Here is a 27,569-nt window from a genome sequence, read left to right as displayed (position 1 = left end):
GCCATTTAGGGGCACCTGGTGGCTCAGTCAGTTAAGCTTATGGCTTGATTTCAGCTCAGGTCATGATCTCAGGGTCCTGGGATCAAGCCCCACATCAGGCTCTGAGCTCCTTGGGGGAGTTTGCTTGAGATTCTCTACACCCCACCCCATCCCCCAGCACCAGCTCCGTGTGTACACTCTCTCACGCTCGCTCTCTGTCTTTCTCAAATAAATAAAATCTAAAAAAAAAAAAAAAAAAGAAACATGGCCATTTAATCCATTGTAATAGGAGGGAACACTAATACAAGTGGTGAGAATTTGTAGAAGGCCCCTGATTGTTCCTGCTTTCTCAGTAAAATTGTAAGCAAAATCATCAGCTGAGATTGAGAATGGGAGAGGAAGGAGAGCTAGAGATTTGAGAAGAAAATTCAAATAGTCATTTAGGAGAGTAGGGAAGTAAAGTACCAGAAAAATGTCATGATAGCCAGTCAACCTTAGGGGCCTACTTGAAGTAAATTGTCATGTGTTTATTAGTCCAGTTATATCTGCAGAGGCAAAAGTTGGGTCTAACCAGGGTTGTTTTATTTTGTTTGGGGAAAGGTTGAGAGGGAAGGGAGTATGTGAGAGAAAGAGGTATCAAGGGTATATGCAACGTGATTATGGTGATTGACCCTGGGATTTCAGCCAGGTAAGGTTAATGGTGAGGTGAGATCAAAGGACAGGGAAAAATTATAAGAGCACTAGGACCTTCAGGTTTATAGGATTATTGGTACTTGGGCACTAGAGAAAGATGGAAAGAAGAATCAGCTGGTTGGATATTAAAATCGTCAAGAATTATGACAAAAGTAATGTTAGAGATGGTGATAATGAGCCAGGAACTAAAGTCTTCAAGGACTGAGGGAGAATGACCAAGTATTCACTGAGGACAACAGTGTGGAAGGAGGTGGGTGGTATGGTGTGATGACATGAGATTGAAAACATAGGAGCAAGGAGAACCATCCCTAGCAGGCCAACTTATGGGCTGAGATTAATTTGTACTTTGCATAACTCATCAGCCCCCTAATCTAAATTTTGAATCCTTCTTTAAAAGAGTAAGTAAAATAAATAAAAGAGCAAATGTGTTAAAATTTATTTTATTTTACAAATATTTAGTTGGTGCTTCTCTGAAGTTTTAGTAATTCAAAAAACTGCCTTTAACCAACCTATCACTTCAAGATACTTTTCAGTTTTGTATTCAGTAGTATAGCTAATTGAATTATATCTCAAAACTTTTTAACATGTTAAAAAAAAAACTTATCCACGTTTATAACTTAGATATGATTACTTATTTTGTGTTAGCGTACATACCAGAGACCATTTTTTGTGTATTTACTGGGAACTTAATAAATTATTTGCCTGATTAAAGACACCAATGTTTAGTTGTCTCTCCTTTCTTCTAGATTACATACCGGTTACGGCACCTTCTTCGAGCAAGGTGTGATGCTTCCCCAGTGACCAACAATACCATCCAGTTTCACTGTGATCCTAGTTTCTGGGCTCAAAATATTATCAATTTAGGTAGGCCCTTATGTCCATTTTCTCAAAGTGCCATTTGTTTCTGGAACTCTTCATGATTATGATATGTTATTGAAAATGTATTCCCTTCCACCCCCTAAGTGTTTTTATTACCTTGTTTTGAAGACATGGAATTTTTGCCAGTATTTTATTAATGTTATGTATATGTGTGATGCATGAATACAAATACACATGTAAAATTTAAATGGATGATATGAACATCCTTTATATCGACTCACAGGGTATCTAGACTTTGGGATTTAGAAGTTCTTTTTTCCATAGAATCTTGTTTCTGTTGTTAACTATAGGTTTATCAGAATGGGGTGATAAAACTTTTGACTCATGACTGCCATCGATACAGGATTTTTGATATTTGGAATGTTTTCTGATAAAATAGTATTATTTCTCCTATTGGCTTACTTATTCTTTACACCCAGTCATGAAGCGCCTAAAGGTTCATTTGCTTGATCTTGCTAGGGAAGACTTCTCATTTTTTTATTCTGCCTTTTATGTAATAACTATATATTTTTAAACTTCCTAATTAGAGTGTAACATGCACACAGAAAAGTGCCCCAGTTTTAAGTATTAGAGCCCACTGAATTATCACAAAGGGAGACTCTCATTTTGGCAAGATTAGGAGCTCAAATATCTTTGCAGGCAGTTCAGCAGAAAGTTATTCCTTTAGCTTCCTTACAGTATTTGCTAGTAAAGAAAGTCTTCACTTTTTGCCTCTTCATTTCTCACAGGGAAGCTATAGAAGTAGAAATTTAAGAATTCCCTATACATTCTTCATCAACCACTAATGCATTCCCTTTGATGACAGTTTTTGGTCTCATTGACTATGTTTCAAAATTATCAAAGATGGTTGCTTTCCTTCCCTAGGCTAGATTCTGGGTAGAAAAGGAAGAAATGGCTAGAAAGGGAGAGAGCCAGTGCTGTCATAATATACCAAGAAAGGAAGCAATAAGCTTACGCAAATCTCATCCATACAACAGAAGAACAAAAAGGATGGTGATAGGTGACCCCTGTGGCTCAGTTTCAAAGTGCATGCAGCAACGTATTTATTGAGAGGTAGCAGGCATCTGGAGTCACACACAGTCTCACCTATATTACTAAAAAGAAGCATCTTAATACAAAGTGTGTTTATAAGTAACTATCTCTTACCCTTCCCCACTGAACCACCACACAGTCAGCTCTACAGAGTACCTATCCACATAATATGTCATATACGGAAATATATGTACTTAAAATCATATTGCTTATACTATAAAACCACATGATGTAGACATAGGTAAAATTAAGAATATGTGTGTAACTATATACACATAAGTGGATATAGTTTTAGATAAATCTGTATCAGCAAAAACAAAATAAAAACAGCATCCCTATTTGTGAAGTTTGTGAAAATCCTATAATAAAATTAAACCGTATCCTTTACTGTAAGTCTTCTCAGAGCTATCATTTACAGCTGTGTAAATTGTCATTTACAATGAGATTTGCATTTTAAATATTCTAAGAAGGAGACAAGTTTCCCAAACTTGTTTATCCATGGCTTCTGAGAAATAGAAGAGTGTGAGGGAAAAATATTGATATAGATGAACATTCAATTAATGTCTTGGTGAGTTTGGGTAAGTTGTTCAATCTCTCTGAACCCTTAGATCCCTTATCTATAAAAAGGACTTACAGATATACATAGACTTAATATCATATTGCCTAACATAGAGTATTTAATGAATGATAACCATATTTTTTTAAGGATGTTTATGCTTAGTAAATCAGAAACATTTGAGTCTCTACTGTTGAAGAAGTCAAGCTTTGCCTTGTGCTTTAATCAGACCTATTAAGACGCACCTTTAAATTCTAAAAGTGTAACTGTAAGCCAGAGTATTGTCTGTCAGAGAACTGATGTATTATGCACTGTGAAGACATAAGGAATTTGAGAGATTACGAATTGCTCATACTAAAGAATCAGAAATATACTGTGGAGTTTTAGAACCAATGTCAGGTTTGCCTGTTTTGTTTTGATAAACAACAGCAGTTACGATACAGTATGAGGCTCCTTGAGCAGACTACAAGGCCTGCCTTTTTCAACTACACGTCTGTTTGTGGCCGGTTTTCTTCAGGTATTTCAACCCAAACAATATATAATGACAGATAATGCAAAAACTGTAGATAGGAGAGTTCAACTTTTAGACGAGACATGTTAAAGAGATTTTTAAAAATACTAAAACAATCACTGATATTTTTGGAAAAGTTATTTTTCGTAAAAATGTGTTATTATGGGTCTGTTATTTTTAAATGAATTAATAATAAGTAAAAAATGTTTTTAATAGTTTCTAATATGGTAGAATTTGATAGCTAGAACTTACATAAGCAAAAGCTCTTTGGGGCCTTCTATTTTTAAGAGTGTAAACTGTTTCTGAGACCAAAAAATTTCTTGGCAATCTGGAGTTCAGCAAAAATAGCCTTACAAAATACGGTATTTCACTATCAGAAAAACTTGAGAACTTAACTTTTTCTCTTTGATTAGGTTCTTTAGTAATTGAAGATAAAGAGAGTCAGCCACAAATGCCTAAGCAGAATCCTGTTGTGGAACAGAATTCACAGCCACCAGGTGGTTTATCTTCAAACCAGTTATCCAAGTTTCCAACACAGATCAGCCTAGCTCAATTACGACTCCAGCATATGCAGCAACAGGTAATGGCTCAGAGGCAACAGGTGCAACGGAGGCCAGCACCTGTGGGTTTACCAAACCCTAGAATGCAGGGGCCCATCCAGCAACCTTCCATCTCTCATCAGGTAAATTTGGAAGCAGGCCTGTCCTAACTTAGATAATTATAGTACAATTGTATTCAGCATCTCTTAAAATAACCAAGACATCTGTCATCTATGATTTAAATATATGAATCTATAAAACTTTATCAAAAGCATCCCTGATTTAACTCCTAGTTTTTAGTCCTTCGCAAAAAGAAATTAATGGTTTATTGAGCTGGTACAACTATTTTCATCTACTCTTTGTTGTCTTCAAATTATAACCGAGGATAAATCATTGCATTCCTAAACAACCCATGCCTATGGCTGATGGTAAAGTTGTGTATCTGTAACTCATCATTCCTGTATTAGTGCTTCAGAATGATTCATACTTCAGTTATCTGGTATTTGTGGGGATGCAGTGTTTAGGAAAACCACCGCACATCTTAGAAATTAGGGTAAAATGAAATAGGAAAGGGTTGGGGAGTGGTTCACTAGAAATCTCCCTTCTTCAGACTCTATTTCTGAGCAGGTATTCCATGAACCATGCTTATTTTTACTAGATATGAAGTATTCCATTTACTTTTAATCTGATTTTTGAAGATAAGTTTATATGCTCTGTTAAGGAGTTTCACCATCCTGCTCAAGTTAGACCTGGGCATAATTACTAAAAATTTACTCAGGAATGTAAAGTCTTATTAATTCATACAAATTGTTATTTATTAATTTACACTCTTCCTATTTCTGAGAAGGATTTGAAGTGGTATACTTCAAATGGATTGACACGATCCCTTCTCGGCCTTTTGGCTAAGATCAAGTGAAATGGATTGACACAAATGAAATGGAACAGGGTTTAATAAGAATTAAAGTGTGCAGAAGTAGGCTAAGAATTCTTTTACTTGAGAACAAGACTTAGAGCAGAATTTTTTTCTCAACCAAAGAAAACAAGAAACAGATATAATATCTATATTATTTGGTAAAAAGGAAGCAAGCCAGTTAACTAGGGAAGAAACTTTTTACTAGTATTTTTCTAGCACTAAGAGGAATGTATAATGTGGTTCTTTATGAAAAAGTAATTAAATGGCATAATAGTATTTTTTGTAGCAGATTTACAAAACATGAAATTGGTCTTCATAGGGCTCTTACTTCAACCCTGAATAAAGTTATGGACATGTGTAGATCCTGATTTTGGCAAGTTGCTTCTGTGAAGACCTAAAGCAATTTATTTCAGGCTTACGGTTTTGTAGAATTTGATTAAGAAGGCATGTCAAATCCAGGGGAATATTAATACACCTTGTAGATTATTCCTCTAGAACTTTGTTTTAACTCACGTTTTCACAGGAAGTAATTAATAAAGAATTTAAGAGGTCTTTGGTGAGTGTTCCATGGGAAAAGACTTGTACACTTTAGATACCAGGAGCACAACTGACAGAGTTGAAATTTTAAGAAAATTGAGGAATAATTTTGTCATTACCTCTGCAGACTGATAAACTGCAGGTAGACTTCAAAGAGTACCAAAATATTTCTAAAGATAAATTTAAAAAGAAGAGAAAGTTGATTGCCTAGTACTAAGCATTTGCATGATTAATATTTATCTTAAGTGGGAGATAGAAAAGTGATTTTTATTTAAGTTTATTAACGTGAAAAAAAGGATAAATTCATTATTTGTGTTAATTGCCGTTTCACTAAGAAGTAAGGAACTGAGGCAGTTAGTAGATTCTGTGTGACTTGGTCCCTCTATCATTGTTATTTATAAGCAGTGACAAAGAAAATGATCTCTGAGCCTTTGGTCTACTTATTTCAGAAATTTGCTTTTGATCTTATTTTTCCTCTCTAGGATTTACTGCTATATAATCTATATAATACACAATCTGTATTATGAAATCTATTTTTCCTTCATAGAAATGAAGTAATTTTCACATCTTTTGGTCGTTCCCTCACACAGTATTGTTTTTCTACTACTTTCAGTGACTCCTGAATCTTCTTTCATACTCTCATCTCTCATTTTTATGTGTTCTCTGCCAAATACTCATACATTTTTCACTCATCAATTTGTCCTCCTCCATAAGCTTTTACACTGCTCTGCCTAGCTATATACTTAGTTTTCTACCAGTTTATTTACATATAGGTGTGGGAAGGTGTCTGTCTATAAGGAGGTTGTGTGTGCCTCTGGCTTTGTGGGTATGCTCAAATCATACTCTACATCTGTCCATAGGACACAGTTAAATTTAAAGGACTACTTCTCAAAATTGCTTACATGAGAGTTCCTTATGTCTTCTTCCTCTGAATATTAACCATGTAATCTGCATGGGTAAAGAGTTGTGTGGTGCAAAGGTAGGATACAGAACTAAGTGATACAAACCTAACAGACTGTGCATCTGTTTATTCAGCAATATGCAGTCTACTCCAGTGGACAGGTCCCAGTTTGTTAGAGAGCACGGTCACCTGTGTTGTTTTATACATAATTCACAGCAGCGGTTCTCCTGAGTCAGATTTACTGCTGTGGACATACTCTTGTTCATATGTGTACATTAATTTTCCTGAACAGTGGATGGATGTTAGAAGGACATCTGCTATCCTTCATGGTTATTACGCACAGCTGGGGACTACTGACCTAGAATACAATCAAAACCTGTAATCATAAAGGTACTTAGAGTGAGGGTGAGGATAATGATGTTTATATGTCAGTTTGCTTAAGTGCTCAATTATTTCTCTATTCTCTTTTTTCCTTCTGTATCTTCCTTGCAAATTAGTTGATTCCATTTAATTAAAGTAGCACTGGTTTTGCTTTTTCTCTTATGCTCATAACTAGTTCCTAGTCTTATTCTTCAAAGTTGCCTCCCCTGCTAACACAATCAACTATAACAGTTTAGGAGAGGGGGAAAAAAGCACCTCACGTCCTATCAGACTCTGAGCTCCTTGATGGCAGGGTTGACATCCATTCCGACACCAGTTTCTCAGAGTACGATATTCTAGCATCAAGTGTCATTTCTTGACTTTATCAGTGTATAAATCTCAGTCTGGGTGGGGCTGTGAGAGTGGGATAGCAAAGGGCTAATGTAAGTTCCTTTATTCTCTCTTAAGGACCATTTTGGATGATTTCCACGCTTTTTAAAAAGTTACCGCTTAGATAAATTTAGAAGTTTTTCACTATTTCCACTGTAATTCCCCAACTGTTTTCTGTTTGTTTCTCTGATACAAAACCCTTCAAGTCACAAAACTTTAAAAATCAAAGAGAATTGCTATGGCTTCAGGCTTATGCGTCCGTACGGTTATGACATTTCCTCTAATATTTTTCTCTTCTTCACCCACAGAATTTCCCTTGGTCTTGAAACAGTATCTAAATCTATTTTTCATTGGGTCCATAATTGCTGGGTCCATAATTGCTGGCCATTCTTGAGAGTTACTGAGGGTGAACCCAGTGCCAACTAATTTGTAAGAGAGGGGAAAGAGAAGCATTTACCCAGGAAAAGAAAGTAAATTCCACAAATGAGAAAGAAGAAGCAAAGACAGAGGGCAGGGCTACCTTTTATAGCTGTCTTCCTTCAGAGGACCAAAAGTTAAGGTGCTGTTACTTCAGCCCTACAAATTTCACATGTTTGTCCCCTTGTGAATATGGAAGTTAATACTTCCCTTTTTGAGAAGTTCTAATCATATACAGTTTAGAGAGCTAAAAATAAGTACATGCTTTACAATAAGTTGCCAACCTTAGAATTGGTTCACCACGAGACTGCGACTGGCATATAAGGTTAACTTTTTCTAGAACACTGGTCTCAATTTCCAGGGCTAGCACTTAGGCACAAAATGGGTTTGCCTTCCCAGCCCTTCCCTTATCTTGTAACCCACCAGTGTTGTCCTTGAAGAGTTTCCATTTGAAATCTATTTTTCTTTAGGGAAATTCATCCTCTTAGCTCTAATGAGTACCTTAATCCATCCCCAGCTACACCCAGCAGGTGTTTTGGTGATGACATGGCAGAGTAGATTTGGATTAAAGATCTAGTGCTGCCTTTTACTAGCTGTGTGACCTTTTTCAAGTTCTCTAAGCTTTCTAATGTTCAGTGTCCTCATTTGTAAAATGGGGGGAAGGTAATAATGAAGCAACACACGTAAAATACTAATCATAATGCCTGGTATATGGTTTGACCTCAGTAAGATCTAAAACTCATTAATTTTTAAATGTTATTAATAACAACTGTTTTCATTATTCATGATTTATCTGTTAAGAGTGCAGACCTTGGAGCCAGAGTGCTTGAGTTCAATTTCCAGCTTCATCTTTTATTATTTTCATTAATCGGAGGCAGGTTATTTAAATTCTCTATACCTGTTTCCTTTTCTGTAAAATGAAGAGAATCCCTACCTCCTAGTATTGTTGTGAAGATTAAATGAATTAACTCATGTAAAGCCCTTAAAGTAGTACCTGGCATGTAACAACTGCTCAGTAAATGCTAGCAGTTATTATTCTATTATCACATTATTTTAGGAGATCTGAAGAGGGCAGTTCTTTGCAAAATGTAATCATAGGGGACTTATAAGGATACCAAACACAAATTTTCCCTACTTCCTAACATGGCCTACGTCCAGTCCTTTGGTAACCTACTTAAAGTTGGAAACCCCTCTCCCAAGGCTTTTCCTAATAAAACTTTTCACATAGTTATACACATTCTGGAAGGCTGCCTCCTTCCCCCATACCCTTGTTGTAGTATTAATAAATTATTCATCTGTGACAGAGGTGCTGTCTTTCTGTGAAAGTTACAGAGTTCTCTATAATTTGTCTTACAAGAGATGATTGTCACTAAATTGGTTTAATTTCTTTTTTCCAGCAACCTCCTCCACGTTTGATAAATTTTCAGAATCACAGCCCCAAGCCCAATGGACCAGTTCTTCCTCCACATCCTCAACAGCTAAGATATCCACCAAATCAGAACATGCCACGACAAGCAATAAAGCCCAACCCACTACAGATGGCTTTTTTGGCTCAACAAGCTATAAAACAGGTATATATATTTACTTTCTTCAGCTTCTTGTTCTGCTTCTCTATTTTCAAATCACATTAAATTTATAAATAAAGCAATGAAGAGCCAGAGAGAGCTTTTTTTTTTTTTTTTTTTAATTTGAGAGAGAGAAAGTGCGTGAGTGGTGGGGAGGGGCAGAGAGAGTGGTGGGGAGAAGGAGAGAGAATGCTCAGGCAGATTCCCTGATGAGCATGGAGCCCAACGTGGGGCTCAGTCCAGGACCCTGAAATCATGACAGCCAAAACCAAGGGGTTGGGTGCTTAACTGACTGAGCCACCCAGGCACCTCCCTCCTTTTTTTTTTTTTTTTTAATAAATGTGAGTTACCAAGTTTATTATACACAGACTTAAAGAGACAAAGCTAAGAGAAAAGGTCTTGATTTGTAATTAACAAGAAAAATCAAGCCACTTACATTGATACTAGAGTGAAGTCCCAGAATAATCAGCAAGTCATAGGTATGAATTTTGGCAATACTGATAGGTATAGTTTTTAGCAGAGTGCATTAAGACAGAAGTATTCTAACAAATACAGGTTATATTTCTGCAAAAGAGAACATAAATGAATCTTTAAATTGTTACAAGGAGGGGCGCCTGGGTGGCTCAGTCTTAAGCGTTGCCTTCGGCTCAGGGAGCCCCTCGTCGGGCTCCCTGCCTCGCGGGAAGCCCCCTTCTCCCTCCCCCACTCCCCCTGCTTGTGTTCCTGCTCTTTCTCTCTCTCTGTCAAATAAATAAATAAAATCTTTAAAAAAAAAAAAAAAGAAAGAAAGCTGCAGGGAAGGCAACTCCCCGTGGCATTCCTATAAAAAAATTTAAAAAGGGGCGCCTGGGAGGCTCAGTCGTTAAGCGTCTGCCTTCGGCTCAGGTCATGATCCCAGGGTCCTGGGATCGAGCCCTGCATCGGGCTCCCTGCTCGGCGGCAAGCCTGCTTCTCCCTCTCCCACTCCCCCTGCCTGTGTTCCCTCTCTCACTGTGTCTCTCTCTGTCAAATAAATAAAATCTTTAAAAAAAAATAAATAAATTTAAAAAAATAATAAATAAATAAATTGTTACAAGGAGACTTCCTAAAAACAAACTGACAGTTTTAATATGGGGTACATATATATCTGATTAAGTTTAATATTTAATTATATATTAAATCCAATAAAGTTTAATATTTATATTCTTAATGTCTTTGGGTAAAAATATTTTTTAGATATTACTTTTTAACAAGTAAAAGTTCGGGGCGCCTGGGTGGCTCAGTCCTTAAGCGTCTGCCTTCGGCTCAGGTCATGATCCCAGGGTCCTGGGATCGAACCCTGCGTCAGGCTCCCTGCTCTGCGGGAAGCCTGCCTCTCCCTCTCCCACTCCCCACTGCTTGTGTTCCCTCTCTCGCTGTCTCTCTCTCTGTCAAATAAATAAACTCTTTAAAAAAAAGAAAAAGTATTCTGTCTTCTCCAAGAACTTGTATCAAGTCTTTCCAGCTTAACACTTGTAGATTGAGTTCAGTTTCCAGTTTTTTTGCCAAAGCCAAAGTAAGGAATATGATGCTATTTTCATAATTCTGTGACATTCATTTATGAGAATTCTATTCTAAAAAGTACACACACTGTGTGTGTGTGCGTGCGTGTGTATGTGTGTGGTTATAATTAGTTTGGCTTTGCTGTAATATCACCAAGTTTTTTTAAATAATATTTAATAAAAATACTTTTAAATAAAAGTCATACCTTTCTCTATTTCATCCGTAGAGGGAGGGACAAGGGGCCCAAGCTACAGTTAGCCTTAAATTCTGTTTAGTTTCCAAATAATTTTGTGACCTTGTACAAGTTTAATCTTTTAAATGTCATTTGCCCCAACTGTACATTGAGTACCTTGCAGAGTTGTGCTGAAACTGAGTGCTAACATATACAGAAACATCTAGCACATTCTTTGTACATAAATGTGTACTTTCCCTCTTCCTCATTTATTATTTTTAATGGGTAGACACACGCTGTAAGAATCTTTTTTAAAATGTTTCCTGATCAAAAATGTAAACATGAATGAATAAATGAGCAAACTAGGAAAATATAGTGGGGAATTGGTTTTCAATTGGTTAATTTAATAAACTATAGCATACTTGCACAGTGAGAATACTTTCAGCTCTTGAGAAAGTGCAGTAATCTATATGTGATTATGTTATGTGGGAAAAACCATGTTCTAGAATTTTTGTGGGATATTATCTCATTTTTCTGGTTGTGTATGTTTTATCATATATATGTGACATGTGATATATATATGTATATACATCATAAAAATATGACATATGTATGATATGTATATATATATGACATATATAAATCTGGAAAGATACACATTTTCTGTAACTGTGATTATTCTGTGGGAGGGAAGGAGGATTAGGGTCCAAAGAAAAAGATGGACGGATGGATGGATGGATATGAGGGGTGGGTAGGTGGTGAAGAGGACATTCACAGGTTTCTTTACACAATTTTTTCAGTAAAGAATATAAATTAGATTTTTCAAAATTGGAATGCTTCTGATACTATCACTCTGTATAGGGTAGTCTGTATATAAACAGTGTGTTTGGAGATTTTTTTTTCCCTTGCGTAGTCTTGAGATACCTCTTAGTTGCTTTCCTTTTCCCCTATATTTTATTATGAAAAATTTCAAACACAAGTTGAAAGGGTTGTATAGGAGACAAATTGTTCTATTTGCCTTCTCATTTATTATTCCATATACCTATCTATTCATCCATCTATCAAGTGTTCTTATTTTTTGATAGGTTTTTAAGGAAATTGTAGAGAGCATCATGGTTCATCTCTATACTTCTCATTCCTAATATTCTCTTAGTTAATGTATTTATCTCAACTTTTTTAACATAAATGACGAAGAGTTTCCTCAGATGTTTGTTGCGGTTTAATTATCTGTTCGTATATAAGAAGTGAGTTTAAAAAAAGTCCTGAAAGCCTGGCCTGGAGCTAATGCTTGATGATTAAGATTTCACGGTAGATTGAAGGCTACGAGGCAGATTTATTGGGAGAATTCCTAGTATTTCCATCTTTAAGTCTTCTTAGGCTGGCCCAGTTCCCAGAGGATCTTCCTGTCCTCTGCCTAAAATGTAGGGCTTGGCTGCTCCTTGAAGCCACATGGGTAAGAAGAGTGGTAGGAGGCCAGTGGCAGAGTGAGGGAAGCTCAGCATTCAGTGTGAGTATGGTTTCTTAATCTTCATTTTCAATGCAGTACTTTTCTGCCTTCTGCTGAACCTGGTGCCTTTCAGTCAAATGACACTGTTTTACCTGTTTTAGAGAATAAACTTCCAGCCTTCATCTGTGGAGGTGGAGGAAGTCCATATTATCTTGGGGTAACTACAGGTAAAGTAGGAAAGGAACATGAGCTTCAGTGCTGCTTAAACAGACTCGCAACAGATTATCCTGTTTTCAGCCCCAGATTCACCTCTCGGTGCTTCTAATTTCCAAGCCCTTAGGGGTTCTGCAGTATATGTTGACTTCTCTGTTTTCCCACTGCCAGCTTAGGTTTCAGCTTTATCAAGTTGATAAGTGGTTTGCTGCTTGTCCATCTTCTTTCCAGCTTCCAAAATGGGATTTCTGTCTTCTTTCCTATGTTTTTTGAGTCAAAAGCCTTTTTAAAAATTCCCCTTAACTGTTACTTTAGTTTCAGGTGTCTCAGGTAGGGACAGAAGGAAATATAAGTGTTTAGCCGTCCATCTTTACCTCAGAGTTGCTGTCTCTGTCTGTATTTCTTTTCCAGTATATATAAGCTTTCCAAGATGGGGTAGTTTGGCTTTCTGGTGCATACTGTTTTCTGGTTAACAAATCAGTGCTTTGTATTTTATATTTTTGGATAGGATTAATGAAAATTATATATATCTGTCCATCTCCTTCCTACCCCCCCTCCCCGCCACCTTTCAATTCAAATTATAGTTGAATTCAAATAGCAGAATGTGTCTTCTACTTTGGTTTGTAACAGAGGAGCAGGGATTAGTTGGACATTGCATGTTCTGGCTGACAGACACCCTTTCTCCTCCCTTGGCTTCTGCAGTGGCAGATCAGCAGTGGGCAGGCCGCCACGTCAGCCGCCAACAGCACGTCCTCGACTCCTTCTAGTCCTACCATTACTAGTGCAGCAGGATATGACGCAAAGGCTTTCAGTTCACCGATGATTGATTTGAGCTCACCAGTAGGAGGTTCTTATAATCTTCCTTCTCTCCCAGATGTGAGTATACACAAAATTTATACTAAGAATGTTTCGAAAATTTTAAGTGAACTTAGATCTGGTAAAAGGCTTGAGTTAGTCAGATTATAGGTTGTGTGTTTGGTTTTAAAAGTTATTTTTATTCTTTAGAAATACAACAGCAGAGAAAATAAAAAGACGCCAAGCATTTAAACATACTATGGAACATCTTTCATGGCACTGCAGTTAAAGGTGTCTGTCAATGAATGATTATAGTGATGGACTAGGGAAAGCAGGGAAGTAAGGATCTGGGTAGAGGTACTGGAAAGTTGAGTTGCTGGAATGTGCTATATTAGAATAAGGTTGGCGGGGGAGGCTAGAATTGAAGACATCAGAAGAGGTGGAGACAAGTTTAACAATGAAAATGAAAACATTTCCTCCCAGATCATACTGGCCAGTGCAGAATTACCTCTGATTTAGTTTATATTTAAATTAAATACATGTGCTTGTTATCTTTGTCAGTGTGACTTTTTAAAAAATCTTTTCCAAAGGCAGAAAATACAATATTCTATAGACAGATCTCGAAGTATAAGTTGATACTTACTTTACCTTGTCTTACCTGTAAGGTTAGACAGTTGTGACACAAACATTAAAAACTTGTAAGAAATATCTTGTCAGACTGTAAACTAATTTTTTAAATTTTCATTTAGTTGGTTTTTCAAGTTACTGAGATCATCTAATATTTCCTAATAGTTGCATTGTTAACCTTACCAGAGTTAATTTTGTAAAATAATTGCATATACTTTAAATGGGTAAAGTATTCTTCATACATAGGTGGTACATAGGAAAACTTCTTTTGTCTCACTCCTACAATTTTATTTCAGCTTTTAGGATTACCTTGCAATGTAAATAACTCTTCTTACATTAAGAACCAATAGATCCAGTCACATTCCAGTATGTTTTGCACTCTGAAAAGTATTGGCCAAGGTATTGCCAAAAGAATATTAACATAAATGACCCTGTGTACTTACTCCCTACCCTAAAGAGGACCCACAGAAAGTAGAATTGTCCTTCTGCTCTTTTCTCTGCCGTCCTTAGACACAGGTGACCCTTTGTCTCCCAGCCTTGCTCAACTGAAATTCTGTATCTGAACCATAGAATAAAGGAGCTGATTTGAGTGACCATTTTCTCAATCACCTCAAAGATGGTTCATAATTAGCACCATTGTAGATGGAGAGTTGAAAAGTAAATTCATCATACACAGTCTGTGCCCTAGGAAGTAGGACTTAAGTCTCTTGTAGAATCCTGATTGAGAAAGGCTGGAACTATGTTAGAGAATTAAACTTGAACTTTAATCACAAAGACATTTTGGGGAAATAAATGGTCTATTTAAGCATGGAAAGTATTCGCATCTAAAGAATAAAGTCTTATTCAGTAGAAATTTATCAGTATTTTAGCCGAGCAATCAATTAAGAAAGAAGTGTTTCCTTTATACCTGTTATATTAAAGCAAGAATCTAGAAAGGATCCATTCTTCCTACCAAATAGTTGTAACGTACTTAAGTGAGGTTAGTGTTCTAGAAATGTGTTATGTGTGGGCCTACTTGATCTATGTAGGGCATACCATAGCACCAGTTCTCAATGTGAGCCAAAGACATGGGGGTCCTTTGTAAGGCCAGATTTTCTTCATATTCTTCAACAAAAACCACACATCATAGCAGATTGTGTGCAGAAGCAGATACAAGAATCCAGTTGGCTGTTAGTAAGCCAGACACTAAAGAGGTTTGCTAAAATGTGAAACTGCTATTTTTCTCATCAACTTTTTTTTTTTTGGCTACCTTTTGTTATTTTTAAATACGTTAAGAAGTATTTTTTTTGTTTCAATTTTTACGGGTGTGAATGACACATGATACTCTTTATCCTTGCTCATAATTTCTGAACTAGTATGTCTTCAGCATATTTACTAAGATGGAACATTAAGAAGAATGAAAACTTTTTTCAAGATTGTTTATGGGGAAAATATGCATCAGAACTTCTCAAATAGGATATTTACATATTTTATTATTTCACAGTAATTAAACTATTAAAGTTTTCTATTAAATTTAAACTAGCTTTTAACTTGCAAAGTCAGGATGCCGTGAAATAATTTCTTTTCTTATAAGATTGACTGTTCAAGTACTATTATGCTGGACAATATTGTGAGGAAAGATACTAGTATAGATCATGGCCAGCCAAGACCACCCTCAAACAGAACCGTCCAGTCACCAAATTCATCAGTGCCATCTCCAGGCCTTGCAGGTAAAGTGGGCTTCTTTTGATTTTGTGAGTGTTTTCCCATTTTTTACTCTACTTGTAATGACTCCCCACCCCTTTTTGTTGGATGATTAAAATGAGTCTGAGTTTTTGGCACTATTTAAAATTAGTGTACTTTCAAAGTGGGAAGCAAAGGTTAAACCTCTGTACCTTTTCAATTTCAATAAAACATAGGCATTAGAGCATTCCCAGGAGGAAATTAGTACTATACATTCTCTTTTTGGTACGTTTGCCTGTGTTGTGGTCTCTTTTTTGGATATAAGTTGCCTAGGGTCAAAATTTATCAGTGTCAGTCACTTCTTGGTGGTTTTGTTTGGTATTTAATTAATGTTTAAGGATTTCTAACGTACCTGCTCATTTCCTTTGAGAGAGAAGCACTCTAATACCTATTCCCAGAGACCTTGGCAAAATAGGTGCCTTAGAACAAAATAAGGAAGGAGGAGAATTTAAGTCATTCACCAGTCACACAAACGTTAATAAGGCAGTTACGCAATTTAAAAGAAGATGCTTATTTAAAACATAAACAAACTTAAAATACAAACAAACTGGAAGAACACTGTTGACAAAATATGGCAGAGAAACTGTTTAATTATAAAACAAGTTTATACAAATATATAAGTAAAGTACTCAGTATTGCCAAAGGACAAGAGTAGATAACTTCCTGAAGAGGAAATACAAATAGCCAGTAACTTGGGGGATTCAGTCTCACTCGTGGTCAATAAAAATATCAAAACAAGATATAATTTCTAACTGTTGAATTAGCAAAGACTTAAATAGAGAAAATACTCATTGATAAGAATTTGATGAGAGAAGTACTCTGATACATGGCTGGCGGGAATATAAGTTGACAGAACATTTCTGGAAATCATTTTTACAATATTACTAAAGCTAACATTTGTCCTTTGCTGACTGTGCTAGGCATTGGACGAAGTATCTTAAATGCATTGCCTAGTATCTCCATTAATTGGTCTCTGTGTGGCTTTCTTCCTTGGACTGCTTTTATATCAGTACCTACCACTTTTTATTGTCTTCTGTAGCTTTCACTGATGCTAGTGTCCTCACTGAGATTTTACCCTGGTTACTCTAATGTGGGACATTTGACAGTGTTTGGAAACATTTTTGATTGTCACACCCTGGGTGGGAAATATAGAGGGCTACCACTAACATCTAATAATTAGTAGAGGCCAGGGATGCTGCTAAACATCCTACAATGCACAGAGAGCCCCCCCTCCCCCAACAAAGAATTATCTGGCCTAAAATGCCAGCAGTACTGAGGTTGAATACCCCTGCTAGTCTAAAGGAGTTAGACTTTGCTGCGAGTCCAACAACTGCTTATTGTATATAATTTCATTGTGTTCCAGTTTCAGTGTAGTATTAAGTGAGCACATTCAGTAGGAATTAAATACATAATTATTAATTCATTTTATGAATGTGAATGATTTCCTCTTCTTCAGGACCTGTTACTATGACTAGTGTACACCCACCAATACGTTCACCTAGTGCCTCCAGCGTTGGGAGCCGAGGAAGGTAAACTGACTTAACCTTATTCTCTCATATATAAAATCTCTGATTAGATTTCTCTTGACAGTGCTCCAGCATGCTCTTGGTAACTGAATGCATTTTGAACAACTTCCTTCATTTTTAACTTTTAAATTAAAATGTTAATTATATATTAATTTGATAAACTAATTAATGGATCAAGTAAATAAAGTACAGTTTTGTCTTTAAAGGTACAGAAATTGGGGTGGGGGGTAATATGTTGAAAATAAGAAAATACATTTGACTTTAGCCTAATAGCAAGGAAAATTTAAATGAAGTAGGTATCCCATACTGTACTATATAGGAATATGTACAAATACAAGCTTAGTGGGGAAAGAAACAATAACTTTATACTAACTTCAGTGTTCTCTGACTTTTTTAATAGCCAAACATTAATTCTGCCTTAAAATAAATAAACTCATAGTAGTTGAAATTCTGTCTTAGCTTACTGCTTTGCTGGTCTATTTCTTACACTTGCAAATTTCTCCTAGATAATGAACCTAGTTCTTAATTTGCCTAATCATAAGAAGCATTCTCTGAAGAGAAAAAGGTTGCCTTTAATCCTATGAGAACATAGTGGCTATCTGTAAAAGGTTTTTGTCCCACTACACTTTTAAATATCAGAACACCAATAACTTATGTCTCTAGTTAATTGTCTACACACTTTGGGACAATAAATTGTTAATGTGAGCCCAGAGTCTCTTTGTCACTGACTAGAGAAGGAAATGGGAAAGCCTAAAAAGAAGATGCTAGCTCTGAGATACTGAATCTGGCTGCCCAGTCGTAGAGCCTCAGAATACTGAAGTCAATTTTCTTTTAATTCAGGTTTTATTTAAATGTATTTAAATGTCTTTCCAGAAGTGTAATGTAACTATTTAGATAGGCTAATATGTAAAACATTTTTTATACATGAAGCTGTTTTGCGTTTAGCAGTTGCATTTCAGTTATGTATCATTTATTGATAATGGAACATAGTGACCATTGGTGTGAAGTTACAGCATTATTCCTGAAAACTGTTGTTACACTTTGTCTTAAGATACTTAAGGTAGCATTCTTTGATATTTTTTTTTCCTTTCTTTCTTATAGCTCTGGCTCTTCCAGCAAGCCAGCAGGAGCTGATTCTACACACAAAGTCCCAGTGGTGATGTTGGAGCCAATCCGAATAAAACAGGAAAACAGTGGACCACCTGAAAATTATGATTTTCCTGTTGTTATAGTGAAACAAGAATCAGATGAAGAATCTAGGCCTCAAAATGTAATTTTATTAATTTGGGGGATACTATGCCTATTTGGGGGATAGGATGAAAGAAACTTTTAAATAGCAGATAGGAGGTTATATATTTGTTATATTTGAAAACTGGGAAATAGTCAACTTCAAGGCTGAAAAATTTGAGGAAATCTCTCAATAAATTAAAAGAAAAAGATGGATGGAAAACAGGGAGAAGGGGCACCTGGGTGGCTCAGTCGGTTAAGCATCTGCCTTCAGCTCAGGTCGTGATCCCAGCATCCTGGGATCGAACCGTGCATCTCCCTCTCCCTCTGCCTGCCTGTCTGCCTACTTGTGATCTCTCTCTCTCTGTCAAATAAATAGGTAAAATCTTTAAAAAAGAAAACAAGGAGAAGAGTTTGAAAAATCAGAGGCTCAAACAAGGAGGTTGGGCATTTGAGTAAAACACGTGGAAGATAATTGCCCACAAAATAATACAAGGAAATTTACTGTAGCTGAAAGCATGATCATTTGAGTTGAAAGGACCCACCAGGTACCAGAACATTAAATAAAAAAAGGACTCAAGTTATATTATCATCAGTTTCAGGATACCAGGATTCTAAAAGATTCCAGTGGAAAAAAACACCTTATACAAAGGATCAGACATCATAATGGCGCCAGGTCCTCAAAATGGACACTGGAATCTGAAAGATAGTAGGGAAATATCAAAATTGTGAGGGAAAAATATTTCGTAGCCAGAATTCTGTACCCAGGCAAATTAACAGTCATGTGTAAAGATTAAGCATTTTTAAACATGCATGCAGGGTCTCAGAAATTTTAATTCTCATGCACTCATTCTCAGATATTTGAGAATATGCTTCATCAAAAATGGAGTGAACCAAGAAAGAAGAAGGCATACGATCCCAGGAATGGGATCTAACACAGAAAAGAGTAGTTCCCAGTACAACTTCTCTAGTACACCATGTAGCAGAGGACAGAAGACCCCACAGGGGTATATGAAAGGGCAAAAAAATGTTTAGCAGTATTGAGAGGCATCTTATCACCCTGCTGGGGGTTGTGAGAATGACTTAGAGATAGGGACCTAGAGAAGTAAGCAAACGAAAGGAAGAGAGGGAGGAACAATTGAATCATAGTAAAAACAATAAGACAAAAAAGGAAGTGTAGTCATGGTACATTGTGTGGTTATGTAATGAACAATATTTAGAGTCCTAATTATATAAACAAACACCCCTATTACACAAATTTGACTAAAAACTAGACATAATCAGGATATAACCTGAACACGCATTGAACCAAAAATGGAGTTTTCAGGATACTTAAGCAGTGCAGCAGTGGTACTGACTTGAAATAGATGTTGACCATAAAGTTATACCAGTACCTAACAACTTAAAAAAATAAATAAATCAGTATTTAATAAAGCATTAAGAGGGTGGCATGAACGGTGTGTGTGTGTGTGTAAGGAGGGGATGGAGAGGCAGGAAGGAAAAATCTAATCTTCCATACTAATATATATACATATATTTAAAACTGAAAATATATTTGAAGTTGAAAATCTGGGGTGCCTCAGTGGCTTAGTTGGTTAAGCGTCTGCCTTTGGCTCAGGTCATGATCTCGGGGGTCCTTGGGATCGAGCCCCGTATGAGGCTCCCTGCTCAGTCTGCTTCTCCCTCTTCCTCTGATCCTCCTCCCCACTTGTGCTCTCTCTCTGTGTCTCACATAAATAAGTAAAATCTTTTAAAAATAAATAAATAAAATTTAAAAAATAAAATTGAAAATCTGAGAAATTACAGTGTAAGTGTATCATTTAAAAATGAATAGCAAAAGAAAAAGTGAAATAATTTGAAAATAATTGACTCCAAGGAATGAGATTATATAATCATGCTTTTAACCAAATCTACATTTATTACTTCAAAAAATTTTTTTAAAAATTTAAAGGAGATAACAGATTTTGTTACTGATCTAAAATTTTTTCTATCCTAGGCCCCAACATAACATTTAGATTCATCTTAAAGTTATTAATGACTCCTGCAGAAGTGAAATTCTAGGATTTAAAGCACTATACTTTTCTATGAATGATGGTAATTCAACAGTAGGCATAGTTTGTGTCTGAGTATAATTTGAACTAAGAGCTCAATGTATTTACAATTCATATGGTTGACTCTACTACCCACCTATTCTCCCATTTCTATAGCTGTTAGCAAATAAAAAGAGGTTTCTTATATTATCTACACTCCCTTTCTGCTGATTGTGTATTTTGAGGATAGTTTTTAGTAGAAGTTCATGTCTTCTTTACCACTGGGGACTCTTACAACAGTTAGCAGTAAACCTGTTCTGTTCTCATGCATATTCACAGACTCTTTTGAAGTAACCAGGTGCCCATGAGAGAGGAGTCTACGGTCCAAAATTGCAGTAGTACAAATAAAGAATGTTGATTTTGAGAAATAACACAATACTCTTAACTTCTTTCCATTGCAGACCAACTATCCAAGAAGCATACTTACCTCCCTGCTCTTAAATAGCAGTCAGAGCTCTGCCTCTGAGGAGTCTGTGCTAAGATCAGACGCCCCTGATAGCACAGGAGATCAACCTGGACTTCACCAGGAAAGTTCCTCAAATGGAAAGTCTGACTGGCTAGATGCCACCCAGAAGTCACCCCTTCATGTTGTAGAGACCAGGAAAGAGGATGACCCCAATGAGGACTGGTGCGCAGTTTGTCAGAATGGAGGAGAACTCCTGTGCTGTGAGAAGTGTCCCAAAGTATTTCATCTTTCTTGTCATGTGCCCACTTTGGCAAATTTTCCAAGGTAAGATGGTACTTGCTTCCCTTTCCCATATTCTTGCACTATAAATAACAATCACTGATCATTGTAATGTAATATAAAACCTTAGAAATGCAAGTAAAAGTCCACTTCGCACAAATGCATACTCCAAAACCTTCAACATAGGGTTTTCAGTATTCTGCTTCCCATTCCCTATGCATCTCTCAAAAACCTTGTCTGTTAAAGAGGGGGGAAAAAAAAATAGCCAGTCCTTCAAATTATTACAAATTGTTACCCTAAAGAACAGTGATCCTTATGCATAATAATTGCCACTATTATTCCAAGCACTATTGCCACTATTATTTGCCAAGCAGTGAGCTGTATCATTTACAAATATCTCAAGTACATTTTCAAACCAACCCTGTGAGATGCTGCTGCTGCTGATGATGCTGATGATGATGATGCTGATGATGAACAGCAGCCACTGGGTTGATCTCTTTAGTTCTTCAAAAGCTATACTTTTTAAAATTTAATTTCACATTTGAAGTTGCAAGAATAGTACCAAGAGCATTTCTTTTTCGTGCATCATTTCAGGGAGAATGCCAGTTTTGCCTCACATCAGCCATAAATTAACGTGTGTGTTTATTTGTGTTATGTGTTTATTTCGCATATGTGTTTCATGCCTCTTTGACTAGACTAATATTTACCACTTTGACCCTCGCACTGTATTGCTGCTGTTAAGCTCTCCCAGAATGGTGCTGTGTACATAGTAGTTATGCATGCAGTAAATCTGCAGTGATTAAAATTCATGCCAAACAAACAAATCTGTATCATAGATGGTGTGGAGGAGGTGGGAAAGGGAGATGGTGAAGAGAGAAACAATGCATTAGGAATTCAGAAATACTTTATCCCCCAACAGTGGAGAATGGATATGCACTTTCTGCAGAGACTTATCTAAACCAGAAGTTGAATATGATTGTGATGCTCCCAGTCACAATTCAGAAAAAAAGAAAACTGAAGGCCTTGTTAAGTTAACACCAATAGATAAAAGGGTAAGTTTTTTTGAAAATTTCTAACCTAGACTGTTAAACACTTTTTTTGGTTAGATGGGGATTATTGTAATACCGGTGTGCCTTTCATCAAAGAAGTGTATATTCAATCACATTTTATACTGATCTCTTTTTCCTTTAGTTTTTCCATAAGAGTATAGGAATCTTAAATAATATAACTTGTAACTTTTTCTGGTTAAAAAAAAATTACAGTACTGTCCATACATTTTCTAGAAGCTTAAAAGACTGTACTTGAACAAGGTAAAACATGTATCCTCTATGTGGTCTAGAATTTTAGTCTACCTTTAGTAAATTTGTTTTCTTTCTACCGTAAATAAGTTTTCTTCCTAATTTATTGAGAATTGGCACCAAAAAGATGGGTTTTTCTATTTACTCTTCCTGGAAATAATTCCATTCTTTTACCAGATGGTACTGGGTTTATACCTCAAAGCCAGCTAATATAGTTAACCCTAATTGACAGAGCTACTACGTCAACACTTCTTTAGTAGTAAAGAAGTTCTTAGCTAAATTATTAAGTAAAACACTCAGTATGGGCCCCAAACATACACTGCCAGTGCTACTCCATATTTACTGGGATTAACCCTCAGCAGAGAGGTAGCCAAGTGCGTGGACAGCACCATGTGCATTCCCACAGGCACCTTTGGACTGGACACACCATAGAAAGGGGTCCCTCTCTGGATCTCTTAACATACATATACTCTTCTTTATTGACTATTAATAATCAATATATAAATTGGAGAGATGTGGAAATTTGTTTTTAAAAAGCTTCAGATAGATTTCTCGTGATACTGCTTTTTGTTCCTATAAAAACTGCTCTCATATATCACATACACCCCAAACCATTAAATAGTACAGTTCAGTAAATGACCGAAGAGATCAGAACTCTAAGTATTGATATTTTTCTGGTATTCATCTGGTTTTAATTTTTATTGTATTTTGAGACCCATGACATTGGTATTAAAAATAAGCGGTGACTTCATTATTTTATTTATTTATTTATTTATTTATTTATTTATTTATTTATTTTATTTATTTATTTATTTTTTGCTTAGAAGTGTGAACGCCTACTTTTATTTCTTTACTGCCATGAAATGAGCCTGGCTTTTCAAGATCCAGTTCCTCTAACTGTAAGTATTAACATCATTTTGTGCATTTTTACATAGTGGGATGATTTTTTGTTATTATTGTCTTTTAGAGCACGCACAAGTGGGGGGGTAGAGAGAATCTTAAGCAGACTTCATGCCTAGTGCAGGGCTCAGCCAAAATCAAGAGTTGGACACTCAACCTGCTCAGCCACCCAGGCACCCCACACAGTAGGATGGTTTTTTTAAACTTGATTTGTGAGAATGTAGTTTCTCTACCATTCTTTTTTTTTTTTTTTTTAAAGATTTATTTATTTGACAGAGAGAGACACAGCGAAAGAGAGAACACAAGCAAGGGGAGTGGGAGAGGGAGAAGCAGGCTTCCCGCCAAGCAGGGAGCCCGATGTGGGACTCGATCCCAGGACCCTGGGATCATGACCTGAGCCGAAGGCAGACGCTTAACCGACTGAGCCACCCAGGCGCCCTCTACCATTCTTTAGTAGTCAGTTTCCTATATCTAATCCAAATCCTAAAGCTTTATTAACACAAATGGAATACTTTGATCTTGAATACACTTTGATGTTCATAAATTGGCCCCAAACTTGTATTCATTTCTCATATATTCTTTTCATCTCATGTATTTTACCTCCTATTCTCTGGAATGATTTCTATTAATTGTTTCTCTTTCAAGAGGCTTAGGCATATATCCTAAGCTATTGGGAAAAAACTTATAATTTGAGATAAAGACTCCTGAAATTCTTTGTACATATTTTGATTTGTATAGGTCCAGACTTAAAGTACTAAGTAAACTTGTAACAATAGAGGAAGGGGTGTGGGTGTGTGTGTGTACCACAGGTTCGCTGTATAGGTTTCTTTATTAATGACAAAATAGTACCTGGAAAAGCAATGAGAACAATCTGAATTTTATTCTCCTGCTTGTAGAATTTATTTAGGACGGGTAGAATTTAGTCATTTTTATTATAGCATCTCATTTATTTTGAAAGGTGCCTGATTATTACAGAATAATAAAAAATCCAATGGACTTGTCAACTATCAAGAAGAGACTACAAGAAGATTATTCCATGTACACAAAGCCTGAAGATTTTGTAGCTGATTTTAGATTGATCTTTCAAAACTGTGCCGAATTCAATGAGGTAAGAGGAAAAAGAAAAAACAGCAATGGGAAAATAATATTAAACCAGTTTATCAAAAAAAGAGATGAAGATCTATGATAGCATAAATTTCTAGAAGTTCAAGTTTGTCAGGGAATGAAAGGTAATTAGAAAGACTGTATCCACATTCCTATTCAAAGGTTTATTATATAGTAAGTGGAAATGCAAATTACAGCTGACAACTTGAAAACAATCGTAGAAAATATTTGTACCTAAGAGCATCCTTTGTCATTTCTACCTTTATTTCTTAAAATATGGCACTTCCAGACTAAAGTCTTCTTGATGTTGATCTTGAAATATTAAGGATGTGGTCTAAATTGCTCTGATTTTTAATTTTCTCAATTTTTGACCTGTCAGTTTATCTAAACATCTGTCGACTTACAGCCTTTTGTTGATGGTTTGTTCTCTGTATTGGTTACTTGTTCCAGAGATCCACATTTTATTTAATTTGCTTTAAAAAACACCTGTTCCATGATTCTGTGATTGTGGCATCTCTTTGATAATCTCAATTTCGTAATACAGTCATATGGCTATCACTACCTTATAGAATAATCCAGATGATTCCAAGCCTTTTATTTACTTATCTGACCTTCTCTAGACTTTGTCTAGCCCCAGACTATTATGTACTTCATATCAGTGATGGTGCATAAACATCTTCCCAAAACTTGAGTTAAAAGAGAACAAAATGTGAGAAATTTACTTTTTTTATTAACTGTTGACTGTCTAAAATATTGGTGTTTGTTTTTAATTCATATTTTCATTTTTATCCAACAGCCTGATTCAGAAGTAGCCAATGCTGGTATAAAACTTGAAAGCTATTTTGAAGAACTCCTAAAGAACCTTTATCCAGAAAAAAGGTTTCCTAAACTAGAATTCAGGAATGAATCAGAAGATAATAAATTTAGTGATGACTCAGATGATGACTTTGTACAGCCCCGGAAGAAACGCCTCAAAAGCATAGAGGAACGCCAGTTGCTTAAATAAGCAACACCATTGGCGTGTGCTGGTTTTTAGATTTTTTGTTTTTGTTTTTAAAAAACATTTTGTCGGTAATTTTAACATCATTACAAAAAAGAGTTTGTGACCACTCTGATCTGTAAGTTTTTGATGTTTACTAGATTTTGATTTCCTTAATAAACCATTTCTTTTAATCTTCTTATTAAGAAAGAGAGGGAAGTAAGGAAAGGAATAAAAGGGAGGGAGAAGGGAGGGAGGAAGGAGAAAGGAAGGAAGAAGTATCAACAACAAAAAGACATTCTTCCCACTTCTTGGATTTCAAAACTACAATTTGGAGTGATAGCAACCATAGAAAGGAAATAGAGTGTGTATGAACTCTTAAGTTGAAAATTTGACGTGGTTTGGATGTGTGCATTAATCCATTTTTAGAAAATACCACTACCCATTAATTATGGCCCAACCATGAGTTTAGGTGTACAGTACTTAAGAACAGTACTCCGTGAACATGAGTGGTAATAAGAGTTCTATCCTAGAATGCTGACTGGTGCAACAAAAAAGTAGATTAGATGCTATTAAGAAGGCACCTAACAGTATATCATGTAAGATGGCAACTGTATTAAAGAAAAAGCAGGAAAACAAATGTTTGATTTTTGTTTTGTTTTCTCCTTGTCTGTAGAGGTGTTTGGTATAGCAGGTGTTCAAAGCCATTTTTCGTACATTTCTAAATATAACTTCTTCCACTGGGGAAGTAAGTGTACACATGTTTGGTTTGCTGTGTGTCTCTGTGTGGTTTGTTGTTTGCTTCTTAACTGTGCAGGTGATCCTTTTATAACAAGACTCATTACTTGCAGTATGGCTGTTAGTGGAACTACCTAGAACATGAAATACAGCCGTGTGCGCCATGTTTGATGTGAGGATTCTTCAACGTATACCCTATTGGGCATTAAATATAAGTTCCCCTGTAAGGGACTAGTTTTGTGGTTTTCATCTTTCTTTATAATTTGGAATAAAAATGTGTTGTGGAATTTGGGAGCAGGCAGTTGGAGGGAATTACAATGAAAATTTAATTTTTTCTGAAGCTTCTGTTTCCTGATTTTAAAAGTCAGAACCTGAAATTGAATCTTTTATCTGACTTGATTTTGAATTTCATTTTCATTCTCCCAATAGAGGTACAAAAGACCAATCTTCTGAGAGTAAGCATAGTGTTAATGAACCAGACCTCGCTAGTTAAACTGATACTCATTTATTCCTTTTGTTTGTTCAGTGTCAAAGAAGGAAACTAAATTAAGATAGAAGAAAAACACTGTGCCATTTGCTGATCTAACATTTGACAAAATAGTTACACATGAAGTTTTTCAAAATAACCATTATAAAACATTAATTGAATGAGGAAATTTTTCTCTTTAGGCTGATAGAATATAAATAAGGCTGCGCTGAAAGAACTTTAATCTTCTTTGGATGGTATCACCTCCCATGAATTACACCTAGAGGACTTGATTTTTTCCATAAGGCATTACTTCTTAAAATGGACAATTTGAAAATATCCTGGAGCTAATTCATTGGGTTTTCATATATTGCTAAAGATAAAATATGAGAAAATTTAGGAACAGTAGCTTCTCATTGTAGACTTAGGTCTTGTCCATAGTATGTCAGTTATTCATTAATAGTTAAAGAGTCTTAATCACTTTTCCAAACATGTGTTTCAGAATAGTTATCGTATTAATTTGTGAATATGCATTTGACATTTATTCTCCAAAGGCTGAACAAATTTTGATAACAGTGCATATACCATTTGTCTTTTTTTTTTTTTTCCTCTAGCATTTTTTAGCACAGCAACTGTGGAGGTTTTGCTTGTAAGTTTATTGTTGATATCTCAGAATACTGTTCTTCTGGCCATTTGTTCTTCCATACTTGTCTGCTGAGTTAAAACAGCAACAGATAAATTTTGAGGAGGATCACAAAGGGAAATAGCACTTAAAGGGAGAAAAATA

The 27,569-nt window shown here is 35.9% G+C and overlaps 1 protein-coding gene across 2 annotated transcripts in view; it reads left to right on the top strand.

Moving 5' to 3' along the window:
• The window catches only part of TRIM24 (tripartite motif containing 24), a 96,682-nt gene extending 70,135 nt beyond the window's left edge, over nucleotides 1–26,547 (top strand). The window contains exons 8-19 of one of the 2 annotated variants that reach the window (XM_006740391.3): nucleotides 1,419–1,536; nucleotides 4,064–4,230; nucleotides 9,105–9,278; nucleotides 13,328–13,501; nucleotides 15,621–15,756; nucleotides 17,226–17,298; nucleotides 18,397–18,565; nucleotides 21,014–21,342; nucleotides 22,217–22,349; nucleotides 23,420–23,494; nucleotides 24,454–24,603; nucleotides 25,396–26,547. In XM_006740391.3, the coding sequence (XP_006740454.1) occupies nucleotides 1,419–1,536; nucleotides 4,064–4,230; nucleotides 9,105–9,278; nucleotides 13,328–13,501; nucleotides 15,621–15,756; nucleotides 17,226–17,298; nucleotides 18,397–18,565; nucleotides 21,014–21,342; nucleotides 22,217–22,349; nucleotides 23,420–23,494; nucleotides 24,454–24,603; nucleotides 25,396–25,605 (1,908 nt within the window). In that variant the 3' untranslated portion in view covers nucleotides 25,606–26,547. Of the gene's footprint in view, nucleotides 1–1,418; nucleotides 1,537–4,063; nucleotides 4,333–9,104; nucleotides 9,279–13,327; nucleotides 13,502–15,620; nucleotides 15,757–17,225; nucleotides 17,299–18,396; nucleotides 18,566–21,013; nucleotides 21,343–22,216; nucleotides 22,350–23,419; nucleotides 23,495–24,453; nucleotides 24,604–25,395 lie in introns of both variants that reach the window. The other variant, XM_006740390.3, reaches the window with a different exon arrangement.
• Nucleotides 26,548–27,569: the final 1,022 nt, after the last annotated feature.

This window comes from Leptonychotes weddellii, chromosome 12 (assembly GCF_054177405.1).
Source record: "Leptonychotes weddellii isolate Sample4059 chromosome 12, ASM5417740v2, whole genome shotgun sequence".
In the NCBI taxonomy this organism is placed as follows: domain Eukaryota; kingdom Metazoa; phylum Chordata; class Mammalia; order Carnivora; family Phocidae; genus Leptonychotes; species Leptonychotes weddellii.
The sequence above is the reverse complement of the archived record's forward strand: the minus strand, read 5'-3'. Positions and strand labels throughout refer to the sequence as shown.